Source organism: Nomascus leucogenys, chromosome 12 (assembly GCF_006542625.1).
Source record: "Nomascus leucogenys isolate Asia chromosome 12, Asia_NLE_v1, whole genome shotgun sequence".
Classification (NCBI taxonomy): domain Eukaryota; kingdom Metazoa; phylum Chordata; class Mammalia; order Primates; family Hylobatidae; genus Nomascus; species Nomascus leucogenys.
The window spans coordinates 63,284,146-63,296,764 of NC_044392.1; the positions used below are offsets into that span (position 1 = coordinate 63,284,146).

General features: G+C 51.5%; 1 protein-coding gene across 3 annotated transcripts; it reads right to left on the reverse strand.

The window, feature by feature from the left end:
- Window positions 1-2,173: 2,173 nt before the first annotated feature.
- On the reverse strand, window positions 2,174-8,019 carry TAFA3 (TAFA chemokine like family member 3). Of its 3 annotated transcripts, none has more exons than XR_004032535.1 (5): window positions 7,804-7,859; window positions 6,076-6,191; window positions 5,259-5,408; window positions 4,288-4,449; window positions 2,174-2,778 (listed from the first exon to the last, which is right to left on the reverse strand). XR_004032535.1 is itself a non-coding variant. In XM_030823240.1 (5 exons), the coding sequence occupies exons 2-5, from the start codon at window positions 6,188-6,190 to the stop codon at window positions 2,727-2,729; spliced, it is 510 nt and encodes a 169-aa protein (XP_030679100.1). In that variant the 5' UTR covers window position 6,191; window positions 7,804-8,019; the 3' UTR covers window positions 2,174-2,726. The 3 variants fall into 3 exon arrangements, 2 of the variants coding, with proteins under 2 accessions (XP_030679100.1, XP_030679101.1); XM_030823240.1 differs by having other exon boundaries at window positions 4,288-4,480; window positions 7,804-8,019; XM_030823241.1 differs by having other exon boundaries at window positions 4,288-4,412; window positions 7,804-7,865.
- Window positions 8,020-12,619: the final 4,600 nt, after the last annotated feature.

Genomic DNA, 12,619 nt, shown 5'->3' on the forward strand with positions numbered 1-12,619 from the left:
ATCCAGTAAGGGGAGAAGAGGAAGATAAATGACTCCAGGAACCCTATGTTCCAGGAAAATTAATTTGCATTTTTAAACTGTAGCTACAAAATGCACACAAATATTGATTCAGTTGGAAACAGGACCCTAGGATGCTATTGTGGGGGAGGTGGGACACTTTCCCTTCTCCGTCAGACCCTCCTATGTAGGGGTCTTCTGGCTATATAAAAGATACCCCTCAAAGCCCACCAAAAAAATATATGAAAAGGTAAGGAGGAAATGAAAGCTTGAGGAGTTAAAAAAAAAATGAATTAGGAGTTAGCAAATTCCAGCATGTGTCAAAGGAAAGAGGTCTTCTCTGTAGCAGCGATGAAGGAGGTCAGGGAAGGTTGCAGAACCCAGACTTTGGCTGAGGCAGAGGCTGGCAGTGGTTGGCAACTCAGGAGAGTGTTTGTATAGCATGATCCCTGCTTTCAGGCTCAATCCCCAGCTCAGAGCCCACCAGCTTGTGGATGCAGCAGATGGGCAGGGGGCTCGAGCCCTCTCCCTCCTTCCTGGACACAGTCTTGAGGGTGCAGAATGACTGGAGAAAAGCCCCTATTCTGGCCTCCAGGAGAACAGGCTGTTATTGTCTGACTCTGCTAAAGCTGTCTCATTTGTAGCCTAAATAATTCACTCACCAATCTCTCAAGAAGCATTAGGAGAAAAACAAGACCTGACCCAGCCCTCATGCTCAGGTTCCCATTGTACATAAGTCAGGCCAGGAGGCTGGGAGGCAGTCCCACACTGCAGAGATGGCCTGCCTTCAAAGGTTCATCGGATTGGCATCCTTCTGAAAAAGACCCAGATTCTGTTTCTATACAGCTAAGACTTGAGCTATTAATAAGACTAGCTTTTGTATATTAAAGATATTTTAAAATAAATTGAAACAAACAAACAAAAAATCAACAATAAAAACAAAGAGTATGCAACAGAGACTGTATGTGAGCTGCCAAGCTTGAAATATTTACTATCTGGCCTTTTCCAGAAAAAGTTTGCCAATCCCTTAATCCATCCCCACCCTCCATCCTCCAACCTTAAAGGAGGCAATGACGATCTTTGACCAGCTCCCTGACTACCCCACCCCATGAGCCCACCATCTGCAGAGATTCTGAGTTGTGAGTTCTGGTATTTACAGTCTAGTAAGAAGCTGGCACCATTGTTCACCCCATTGTCAAAAACAAGAAAATAAACTGGAGTAGGGTGAGAAACGGGGAATATCAGTCTTGGTTCTACTGCGCAGGGAGGGAGGGAGAAGCTGAGACTCAGCCACAAACTATCATCTGATTTGTCTCTCTGAGGGTCAGAATTCAGCATCGTCCAGGTGGGTCTCTGCTGACGCCCCCCTCCCTAAGGCCTTGGTGATCTCAATGCCCACAGTCTCAGAAGCTGCAATTCTCTTACTGATGAGATATCTAAGTAGCCCATGCCTCTGAGTCCCTGAAGCCTATGCGTCATCCCTGAGCCATCTAGTGTCAGCCTGACTGCACTGACCTTTAATTCTAAACAGAGGCTCTAGCCTTCCACCCCTGCTGCCCAGCAGGGGCCTTTGAAAAGAGAAGACTCTAACCAGTTCTACATCCCACCCAGAATTTCTCCTGGAGCCAGACCTTCTGAGAATTATAGCCCAAAGACCCCAGAAGAGATGGGTCAGAGTGGGCAATGGAGATGCCAGCTGAGCCCCAGCTGTAACTGGGTTGAGTGACCTCTGGGTGTCATAAGGCCTGCTTGAGATTTGGAGGATGAGAGTAGAGTGGAGACCAGATGGTCCCACATCCCGGTGTGTGGATATTCTGGATTATTTCAGACAGGAGAACAGTGACCTTAGTAAAAGTCCCTGCTGTAGCATCTCCCAAGAAAAATGTTGCTGCTGTCCAACCTGTACTTTGCTGGTTCCAGTAACTTGACACAAAATTAACATGGGAGGCCTACGTTGGAATCCTATTATTCAGGCTAGTGGAAAGTCATCAGTCTTAAAGGTTTGGGAGCCCAGACTATGAGATCTTGGGCAAACTGCCTCACCTCTCTGGGGCTGCTTCCTCATCTGTTAAAATAAGCAAACAAACAAAAACCTGAGGTGCTTGGATGGAGATGACTTTAAAGTCCTGTCCATCCCATACCCAGTGAATGGCCCATACCTGTGCCAAAGATTTGCTGGGAAGTTATTTGGCTTTATTTTTACTTTCCTTCTGCAAGTCAATCCAATCCCATCCAAATGAGATACCGCTGGTCTGGGATAAGGGGAGAGTGTTTTCCTGCAACATGTTAGCAGCTTGCTGGGGATTCAGAACTGATGCGAAAGAGGGAGGTGGTGAGTGCTGAATGTGACCTCTTGTCTCTATGCCCTGTGGCCATGGGATATCTCAAGAACTGTGGGAATCTCATTCCCAAACCCCCATCATGCCATAGCATGTGGCCCAGAAGCCACAGTCTGGTATCAAGTACTTTAACCTAAATTATCTAAATTGTCTGTCATCAACTCTCCAATTCAACTGGACATTCCTTAAGGGCAGGAATTGTGTGTTGACCTTCGTGTCTCCAGAAAAGCCCAGCTCCACACTAGGTATGTGATTGCAGATCCATCCATATCTGCTGAGCAGCTTAACTGAAATGCCCCGGAAAGACTGATGCTGCATTTGACATGAGGCTTGTAAGTGAATCCCCATCTTTCCTGGCTGATAACTGGATACCATTCTTCAGTTCATGGCTCAATCAAGCCTTTCTTGTCCAGGCAATGACCCCCAAGAGCTATCGTGTGACCTGGTGAAGAAGCGATAGGGTAAGGTTAGAGAAGGGAATGTCTATTCCATTCCAGCATGCCAGAGACTACCCAGAATATGCAGGTCACTTAGAGGCCATCGCTGCCGATCCTCTCACCCTAAAGCAGGCCGGAATGGGAAAGCATGGCCTGGTGACCCATGCAAACGTACCTCAGACAAGCCTCCCCACTGTTTGCTTCAGAGTAGCTGCCCAAATTGCAAGCACTTCCTTACAGGCTACAAACCCAAATCTATAACATAGTGGCAAATGTCACAAGCTCTGTAGTGGGTCTCATTCTCTTCTGATCTTAAATATACTCAGAATGGCTGTCCCTCATCCCTGCCTCCAGATAGAGAGAGGATGCTCTACTTTAGAGCCAAACTTTTTCTTGCTGTAGCTCATTTTGTTGTGTGCTCTGTGAAAATGGTTGCTCTCTTCAGAAGCCAAAGGCTGTCTTTCCTTCCCTACTTTTTTTCTTTCTTTTTTTTTTTTCTTTTTTTGAGACGGAGTCTCACTCTGTCGCCCAGGCTGGAGTGCAGTGGCATGATCTCTGCTATCGCAACTTCTGCCTCCTAGGTTCCAGCGATTCTCCTGCCTCAGCCTCCCAAGTAGCTGGGATTACAGGTGCGTGCCACTATGCCCAGCTAATTTCTGTATTTTTAGTAGAGACGAGTTTTCACCATGTTGGCCAGGTTGGTCTTGAACTCCTGACCTCTTGATTCACCCACCTCTGCCTCCGAAAGTGCTGGGATTACAGGCGTGAGCCACTGCACCCGGCCCTCCTTCTCTATTTTCTTATGTGTTTGCTTGTTTGCTGTGTGTGGTGGGAGGGAGGGAAAGCCAAAGGCAGAGCCCTGGCTCGCCCTGCAGTGTCACTCTTCTGTACCAATGGCAATGGCAGAGCAATGCAGCTGATTAACCATGACACACATGGAGCTGCTAACGAGTTTGATAAAAATTTAATTACCCCTTGTTCTGTGGGGCAGGCAGCAAACCATGCAAATAATAATCCTCCTGGGTGCTGTGACAGTAGACAGAGAAATCTGACTAGAGGAGGGTAGGTATGAACTGTAGGAAGTCAACAACAGTGGGAATGGGGTGGGGGTGGGGGATGGTCACGGCAGAGGTGAGTGGCAGAGTGACTACTGTACCTGGAGTTCAGGTAGAAGTGGCAATTCCTCCCTCAATTATCTGATAATTCTTCCCATTCTCGACTATGTTTTTATAGGCCTGATACTTTCTGGAGGCAAACTAATTCCAGGCAGACAGGAGGAAACCAGGGTATATGGACAGCAAGAATCTTCCCAGGACACACTGGATTTCAAGTCCTGACCCCCCTAACTCCAGTTCCCAGTGAGAACAGACCAGAGAGGACTGTCTGTGAATTTCATGGTTCACAATCCCACCTTGGGACACTGACATCCTAGACCTCCAAGGCTCCTGTGCCCCCTTTTCTGCCCCTGGTAGAGAGGGAAGGGGAGGGTGGGATGAGGCGCCCACCCAGGGTACCTTGGTGGTTTTGACTTTGTGTCCACTGCTGCAGCTCCATCCCGACAGGTCCGGGAGCACCTTACATTCCTCCCCGGGCAGGCAGGGCTCCATCTGACACCACCATCTCTGCAGGACAATGGAGGCTGTGGGAGCAGGAGGCGGAGCGCAGCTCTAGGGTCTCTACGAGCACAGTGGGCTGCCAAGAGCAGGTCTGCGAATGAGGTGCACGTTTCCACACACCCCTGGCCTTGAGCCATGCATTTCCCTTGTCTTTCCCCTACTCCAGGCTGCCTAGAGAGGCAGTACTCAGGCTGAGGCCTGGGGACGTAACCCTCTCAACTTTAATCCTACCGATCCCTGCATCTCCCCAGACAGTGAGGGGTGAAGGCAGGCAAAAATGTCTCTAAGGCGACCATGTCACTAGCATCGATGCACAACCAGTATACTCCCTCTGTGGTGTGTGAGCAAGGGTGTGAGTCGTCTGGAGGGGTCTACAGACCAGGAGTGCATAGCTGGCATAGCTGGTATGCGCGTGACACGGTGGGCATGTGTATGGGGTGCCAAATGAGTGTTAGGGTATGAGTGTGGGTGTGAAGGATCACACGTGTCCACACAGGAAAGTGTGAGAGAAGGACTGAGAAGGAGAGGAGGGTACCCGGAGGCAGCCAGGGGAAGGAGCAGCAGGGAAAGGAGCTGGAGGAAGTGTGTGGGGAGAGCAGTGGGGCTGTGTGAGGGAACGCGCCTGTGTGTGCAATAGGCAGAGGGCACGTGAGTGTGGGAGGCTGTGCGCATAACAAGAGCTTTTCTCATCTATGACACACGGATGGCCACGTCTGCCCTCTTCTCCCAGAGGGGGCCCCACCATTTGAGACTGCTCATGAAAGCCCTGAGACGGGTATGAAATTGTATCCCCAGCAGATGGCGAGGCCTGAACAGGCCTCCTTATGGCTCTGCTCAGGGCCCTGCCCGGGTCCTGGCCTCTCACTCACCGTCCACGCAGGAGGGCTTTGCCCGCGTGGTGCCGGCCACCTGGCCAGAAAAACAGGAGCATTTCACGGTCTGGGAGCGCTCCTCGATGCGGTTCCGGTTGCAGCAGCGGTGAGCTGCGATCACCTCGCAGGTGCCCTGCTGCACAAGCACTGAGGGGAGCCGCCCAGGATCAGACGCCCAACACGCCCGACCCCGCTCCCTCCCGCCCACCCGGGCTGGCCTCCAGCCCCTCCTCCCTGCTTCAGGGAAGGCTATGGAAGAGACTGCCAGTGGCAGGGGAGGAGGAAGTGGATGAAATCTTCCCGCCGCTTCATAGAGCTCCTATCCTTCCTCCCTCCCCTGTGAGGCCCGTGCTCTTCACCCTTTGGCAGAGCACGGCCCCTGGGCAGAAGACAGAGTCCCGCGCCAGCCCCGCCTCCCTAGCTTCCTCAGGGTGAGGGCAAGGGCCCCAGGGCTTACAATGCGTGGGGAGGATCATCCGCTTACACAGGCTTTAGCCATCCCAGAAGGAAAACCACGGAATTAGGCCAGGAGGCTAGAGTTAAGCCCTCACTCGAGGGCCTCTCTCACTGCAGAACACCTTCCAGCCTGGAAGGAGAGGTGAGCAAAGGGTCTGCCCAGACCTTCTCTGGGGCGGGACAGCAGGGGTGGGCAGAGATTCCTGGGTAAAGAGCAGAGGAGGAGCCGCAACCCCTAGAATCTCTGGATTTTGCTCTGCCTGGGAGACCTGCCTGCTATGGAACACGGTGGAGTGGTGTCCAGCTCCCCAGGTGTCCTGGTAAACTCCCTCCCTGGGCCCTGCCACCTCCTCCAAACCTGTGGCAGTGGGAGGCTGCAAGGCAGCCAAGGTCAGCCGGGTCCACAGCCAGGCCAGGCACAGTGCCAGCAGCCAGCCGCCCATGCTCCAGTTCCGCGCGGCCCTCTCACTCATCCTGCGGAGGGAAGCACACATTCTGCTCAGGTCCAGGCAGAAGTTCCCCTGTGCCGAGCCTGGGCACCTTCTCTGTGCCACACACTCTGGGAGGCACAAAGATGGGGAGGAGGCACACCTTGTCCCCAGGCATCTTTCAACCTGGCACAGAGTCATGCAGGCAGTAATGAGTGCTACAGGAAGAAAAGGAGAGCCTTTGGAGGAGACAACATTTAAAAGGCATCTTGGAGGATGAACTAGACATTGGCCCATAGAGGGTCATGACATGGGAGGGACAATAATACTGACTCCTACTCTTTGAGTGCTTGGTTCCAGCACTTCACATGCACACTCTTGAATTCTTCACAACTGTCCTACAAAGTAACATTATTATTACCTGTTTTACAGATGAGCAAACCAAAGCTCAAAAAGCTAGGACATAACCTAAACAACCATCAGTAAAAGACTGGCTGAATAAATCCTAAAGAGTCTGTACAAATGCAGTCCCACCCAGGTAGCTGTAAAAAAAACAATGGGGAAATGCTTTATGTCCTGACACATGCAGTGATCTCCAGTGATAATCCACTGTTAAGGGGGAAAAAAAGCAAAGTGTAGAATGGTGTGTATACAGTGTGTATAAGGCAGGCCAGGAGTGGTGGTTCATGCCTCTAATTCCAGCACTTTGGGAGGCCAAGGCAGGAGGATCACTTGAGGCCAGAAGTTCGAGACCAGCCTAGGCAACATAGCAAGACCCCATCTCTATAAAAAATTAAAAAATTAGTCAGGCATGGTGGTGCACACCTATAGTCCCAGCTACTCCAGAGGCTGAGGTGAGAGGATCACTTGAGCTCAGGAGTTTGAGGCTGCAGTGATCTATGACTGTGCTACTGCACTCTAGCCTGGGCAACAGAGTGAGACCCCAGCTCAAAAATAAATAAAATAAAATGTGTATAAAGGAAGGATTATCTATGTTGCTCAGATATGCATAAACTAGCTTTGAAAAATGTATTTTAAAACTAGTAATATTGTTTGCCATCAAAAAGGGAAACTGGTTGGCTGGGAGATGGAGGTAGAAGAGAGACATTTTTCTCCTGATTTATTTCTTGCTTTTTGAGCTTCCAACCACGGGAATGCAGTAGCACTTCAATTCAAACAGAATTTAAATTTAAAAAGAAAGAGATGAAACCGAGGCTAATAGAAGTCAAATGATGTGCCCAAGGCCGGGCAGCATGTGGGTGGAAGATTCCAGAGCCTAGAAGCCTGCCCTCTGCCCACTGCACCACCTCGCCTCTGCTCTCTTTCCCTTTCCTTTTCCTCTTTCATTGTTGATGGTTTGGGCCTCCCAAAGCTACCCTGAAGATTAGGCTGGAAATGGAGGGAATCCTAAGGAAGCAAGAGGCACAGAGTAGCTAGGAGCTGCCCAGCCATAGAAGGGGGCAGAAGAAGTCCCAGGAGGCAGCAAGGCCGCAAGCTCAGGAGTGGGCCTGGACCACTGCTGGGCCCCCACAAGTGCCAGTGCAGCTTTGGGAATACCAGAGGCCAAACCAACTGCTAGGACCCAGTTGCTCCTCAGATAGGGTACTTGATCTCTGTCCACCCCCACTACTCCCCATCTTCAATGTCTCCTCACTTACCTTTTTGGGGATCTTTCAGTTTCTGTCTGTTCATCTGCTGTCCTCAGACTCACTCCACCTGGACAAGTAGGAAAGATTCATAGGGGGTTGCAAAGGATAGAGGGAGCCCATGGCTCTGCAGGGGGTGAAGGAGAACCTGGGAGAGGGCAAGGGGGTGGGCTGGGCACTGAAGTTCAGCCCAATTCTGAAGCTGTTCTCAGGTGCCAGGGCAGGGACAGTCTCTTCTGACCTGGGAATCTGGAGGGGCCCTTGCAGACTCTGGGATCACACAGGGTGATGAGCCTGAGAAGGGTGGCCTGAAGGAGTTTCTCTATCCCAAGAGTGAAGCAGGGTGATAGTAGGGAGGGGTCTAAGAATCACGGCTGTCATCTCTCTGGCCTTGGGAGGGAGCTGAAGTTCAAGGAAGGAGCAGAACCTGACAGATTCCTGCTGGAAGAGGCAAGTGGGAAAGATTCCTGAGGCCCTGATCCTCTTTGCTTCCACCTCCTACCCACTATGGCACCTGCTTCCCGGACTCACATGGAGCTGGCTTGGCTTAGCCGCCCTCGCCCCCATTCCCACACCAGGGGGCTAGAATGGGGACACTCCAGGTCCCTGAGCCTTTGAAGGCCACATCCTCCAACAGCTTTCCATTTCTCCCTAAGAACTTCTCTTCCCTCACCTCTCTAAAGGGAGGCAGAACTGAAACATATAGAATGGTGGGGCCCCAGAAGGACAGAGACCCCTGAGTCCTAGCTCCTAGGAATGAGAGCATAAGGGGAATCTAGAGGAAGACAGAGGAAGAGGTGCCAGTTCCCAGGGGATGGGTGTGCTCCCTGGGCTGAGCTTCCCACCCTTCTACATGTGCCTCTTTTCTGAATAGGCATCTCTTCTCCCTGCCCTCCAGGAACCCTCCTTTTGACCATCACAAATGTAGCTTTGTCTTCTCTCAGGTGATCCTATTTCCCTCTGAGCTGCAACAACCTCCAATCCAACTCAGGCATCTCTCCTAGGAACCCCAAGGCCCAAAAGACCTCGGTGGGGTGGGGAGCAGAGGGGTGGGGGTGTTCATTTGGGCTCTCATCCCTGGCATTCTATTCCCTCCCCCAGGAAACAGCTGGACATAGGAGCTTCTGGGATGTGTTTTTCGACTTCCATGCTCCTGCCTCAATTTCCTAGTCTGTTTTTCCTAAATCCCAATCCAGGGGTTTAGTGAGGCTGAGTTAGCAACCTGCATTACAACGGTTTGAGGATGTGAACCACAAGAACCTTCAACCTTTCTTTACCTTCTCTCCCCACAAACCCCCCTAATGCCTACTCATTCCTCCACATTCTGAGCCCCTACAACTGGGACCTACCTGGTCCACGGTGGTGCCCACTGGTTCGATCTGCTGGCCTGAAGTCTTCCTTGCCACTGAGCCAGGGACCAACACTCCCAAAGACAGACTTTGGGAGGGAGCGGCCAGCTTGGACGCTGTCTAGTCCGGAGCCCTGTCCCCTTCACCAAGTTGCTGCGCCCCCGGGACAGCGGGGTTCTGGTCAGGTTGGCATCATCCGCAGGGCGGGCCCGGCTCTGGGCACAGGGGAGCTCCGGGCCCGGCCCCGCCAGCTCTGCAGAATTCGGCCGGGTTTTTTCCAAGGTTCCTGCCGGCAGGCCGGGGAGCGCGCAGCCGCCGCCGCAACCGCCGCCTCGCCCCGGGCTACCACCGCTCCTCCAGCCCCGCGTGGGCGCCGCCGCCTCCTTCGGGACAGTGCCAGGCGCTCGGCTGAACGGATGGGCACAGCCGAGACGCAGCGGCCCCTGGCGGCCGAGGGCAAGAGGGAGAGAGGACATCCGGCCCCCGCAGGTTCAGTGAGGATAGACACCTCCGTGGTGGCAACTCAGAGGAGGTCCCTCAAAACCCTCAAGGTCTCGTGGCCCCCAGTGCCTTGGCTCAGGGGAGGTGGAGGTGCTGGGGGGAAAGGAGCTGGGAATGACGAATGATTGACTAGACCCTCAGGGTTTTTGAGCTTTGAAGACTGCAGAACTGTATTGTCCCATACGGTAGCCACTAGTGGCATGTTGATATTTAAATTTAAATCTAAATTAATTAAATAAAACTTAAAATTCAGTTCCTCATTAGTATGCACCATATTTCAAATGCTCAATAGCCACACGAAGCTAGGGACTGCTGTATTGGACAGAGCAGATGTAGAACATTCTCGTCAGTGCACAAAGTTCTGTTCAACAGCACTCTTCTAGAATGATATTTAGGAGGGAATAGTAAATATCTCTTCCTCTCCCAGGAGTGGTGCTCTCAGGGGCTGGGAGGGCTAGAGGAAGTATGAGGGGGTGGGCATTAGGCAGGAGGACAGTAGTAGGCTATGAACGGTCCCTATGGATGATAAGTGTGAATACCAACATGGGAACCAAATTCTGAGACCTAGTTTCTTGTTTCTTTCTTCCTTCCTTCTCTTTCTTTCATTCTTTTTCTTTTATTTTTTATTTATTTTTTGGGGACAGGATCTCATCACTCTGTCACCCAGATCTTGGTTCATTGTAACCTCCACCTCCTGGGCTCAAATGATCCTCCCATGTCAGCCTCCTGAGTAGCTGGGGCTATAGCAGTAGTCTGTAGTGCACTACCAAGCCAGGGTTAATTTTTTGTATTTTTTGTAAAGACAGGGTTTTGCTGTGTTGCCCAGGCTGGTCTTGAACTCCTGGACTCAACTGATCCATCCACTACGGCCTCTCAAAGTGCTGGGATTACAGGTGTGAGCCACCACTCCTGGCCTGAGACCCAGTTTCTTTATCAGAAAAATTGTAATGTAATTAATTGCAACTGAATAATTCTTTACAGGGATCTATTTTGGATGCGAATGTATTAGACAAATGAGAGGGAGTGGTGTTCTGTGAATTTGAAGGGACTTTCCTCTTAGTTTAAGAGGAAAAGGGTTTGGGGTGATGTGAAGGGGAGAGACAAGGCAGAAGATGACCAGTTCTGGGCCCTGAACCACCACTGTGGCCTGAGATAAAGGGGCCTGTCTTGAGGCTGTCCAGTCCCCCTCCTTGGCTCAAGCTTCACACTCCCCCAGCAGGGCCAGCCACTGAGCAGAGTCTCACTCTTCACAGAGAAAAACATCCCACAAGTCTGCTTCTTCCTACCCCACCCCCTTTTCCCCTCTCACTTTCCACTGCCTCAGGGATGAGTAGAGGTGATGACCTCACAGGTTCTGGGGCAGTCTGAGGATGGAGGAGGCATAATCGTGTCAGGAATAGGAGGTGAGAGGTTCAGGGAGAGGGGAGCCTTAGGATTAGGCCATGGCTGGAGGCTGTTCTGGAGCCCCAGGGAGCTGTTATCCTCCCTGCTGATCATCTGGTGCTGGGGCTGGGGGGATCTCTTGGCTTAGCTTTGCGGACAGCTTGCAGCCACACCATGGTGCGTGCTAGAAAGGGCAGGGAATAGGGAGCTGGGTGACACCAAGAAGTGGTAAGTAAACTGTCCCAGAAACACTGAATAATAAAAACAACCAGGAGTTACATTTGTGTCTTCAGTTGCTGGCTTGCTGCTGCTGTTACTTATCTGAGGGTTGGTTCCAGTTTTTCTCAAATAGCAGGGGAAAACCTATAGAAGCAGCCTGTTCTTTGTCCCCGTCTGCTTTTGCTGCTCTATTTGCCTTGGGGTCTGTTTTTTTTTCTCTCCTGTGACTTCTTTTCCTCTATCTCTCTCTGCCTAAAGCTCAGTTGTAACATAGCAGGCATAGTAAGTCTACCAACCTGAATGACCACTGTGGGATCTTTATTTGGAAGCTGCCAAGAAAGTCATCCCTTCTGGGGACACAGTTTAGCCTGGGGAACAGAGTGGGATGTGGTCAGGAAGCACCTGGCTGACAGAGCCCAGAAAAGTTCCAGCCACGAACTGGGTGCCGCAGTCCCTGACGGCTACTTCCAACTGGCATGAGGGCCACAACGGCCTTGTCCCCATTTGAGATGTGTGGATGGGTGGTATCTGTGGATACCTAGTGATCAACTTTCTGATAGGAGGTTTAGAGACAGAGCTCTTGTGGCATCAGGTCAGTACCACCCTCTCCCAGAGGGGAGAAGTTAGGAAGAACAGGCAGCCAACCAGGCATTGGGCTCTGTCCTGGTCTTCCAGTGAGTGAACTTTTACTCTTCTTAGGCAAGGGCTTAGCCTGGCCTCTTTCTCCCCCTGGCGGTAGACATAGAACTTGCTCAGCATTCCCGGACTGCTCTCAGCCCTGGCCCCAAGAGAGGGATGGGAGGGGAGGAACCCCCACTCCTCTCTCTGTCATTGATCTCCTTTCTAGCCCTTCCTTCCTGATCCGGAGAAATAAGGCTGATTCTTAAGACAGAGCAGGTTTGAATGTCAGGAGGCCGACATAGGTGTGAATCTTTCACTGACTGTGTGACCTCTTGGGGTAAAATGACAGGAAGCGTCCCGTCCTGCCTCATCCGTGAAACTGATAGGAAAAAACCCATCTTGAAGGATTGGTGTGCAGTATAAATAACCTAATAATGTATGGAACGTGCTTTGTAAAGGGCCTAGTATGCAGTACGTCTTCAATAAATAGTATTTGTTATGTTGTTATTATCCTATTAATAGCTTGTCCTGCTGTGGTCAGGGAAGGTCTACACTGTGGGAAAGACCTGGGTTCTGAGAAAGGAGGGTGGGAGTAGCAACCGCTTTTCCAGATCTAGAGGTGGGCTTCATGGGGAACAGCGCATCAGGAGCCCAGGAATCTAACCCGGCTCCTGATTCCGGGGTGGTCGGCTGCAGCCTGCGTCATTACCCCCGCATCCCAACCCGGTACCAGCTTGCCCGCTCTCGCACCAGCA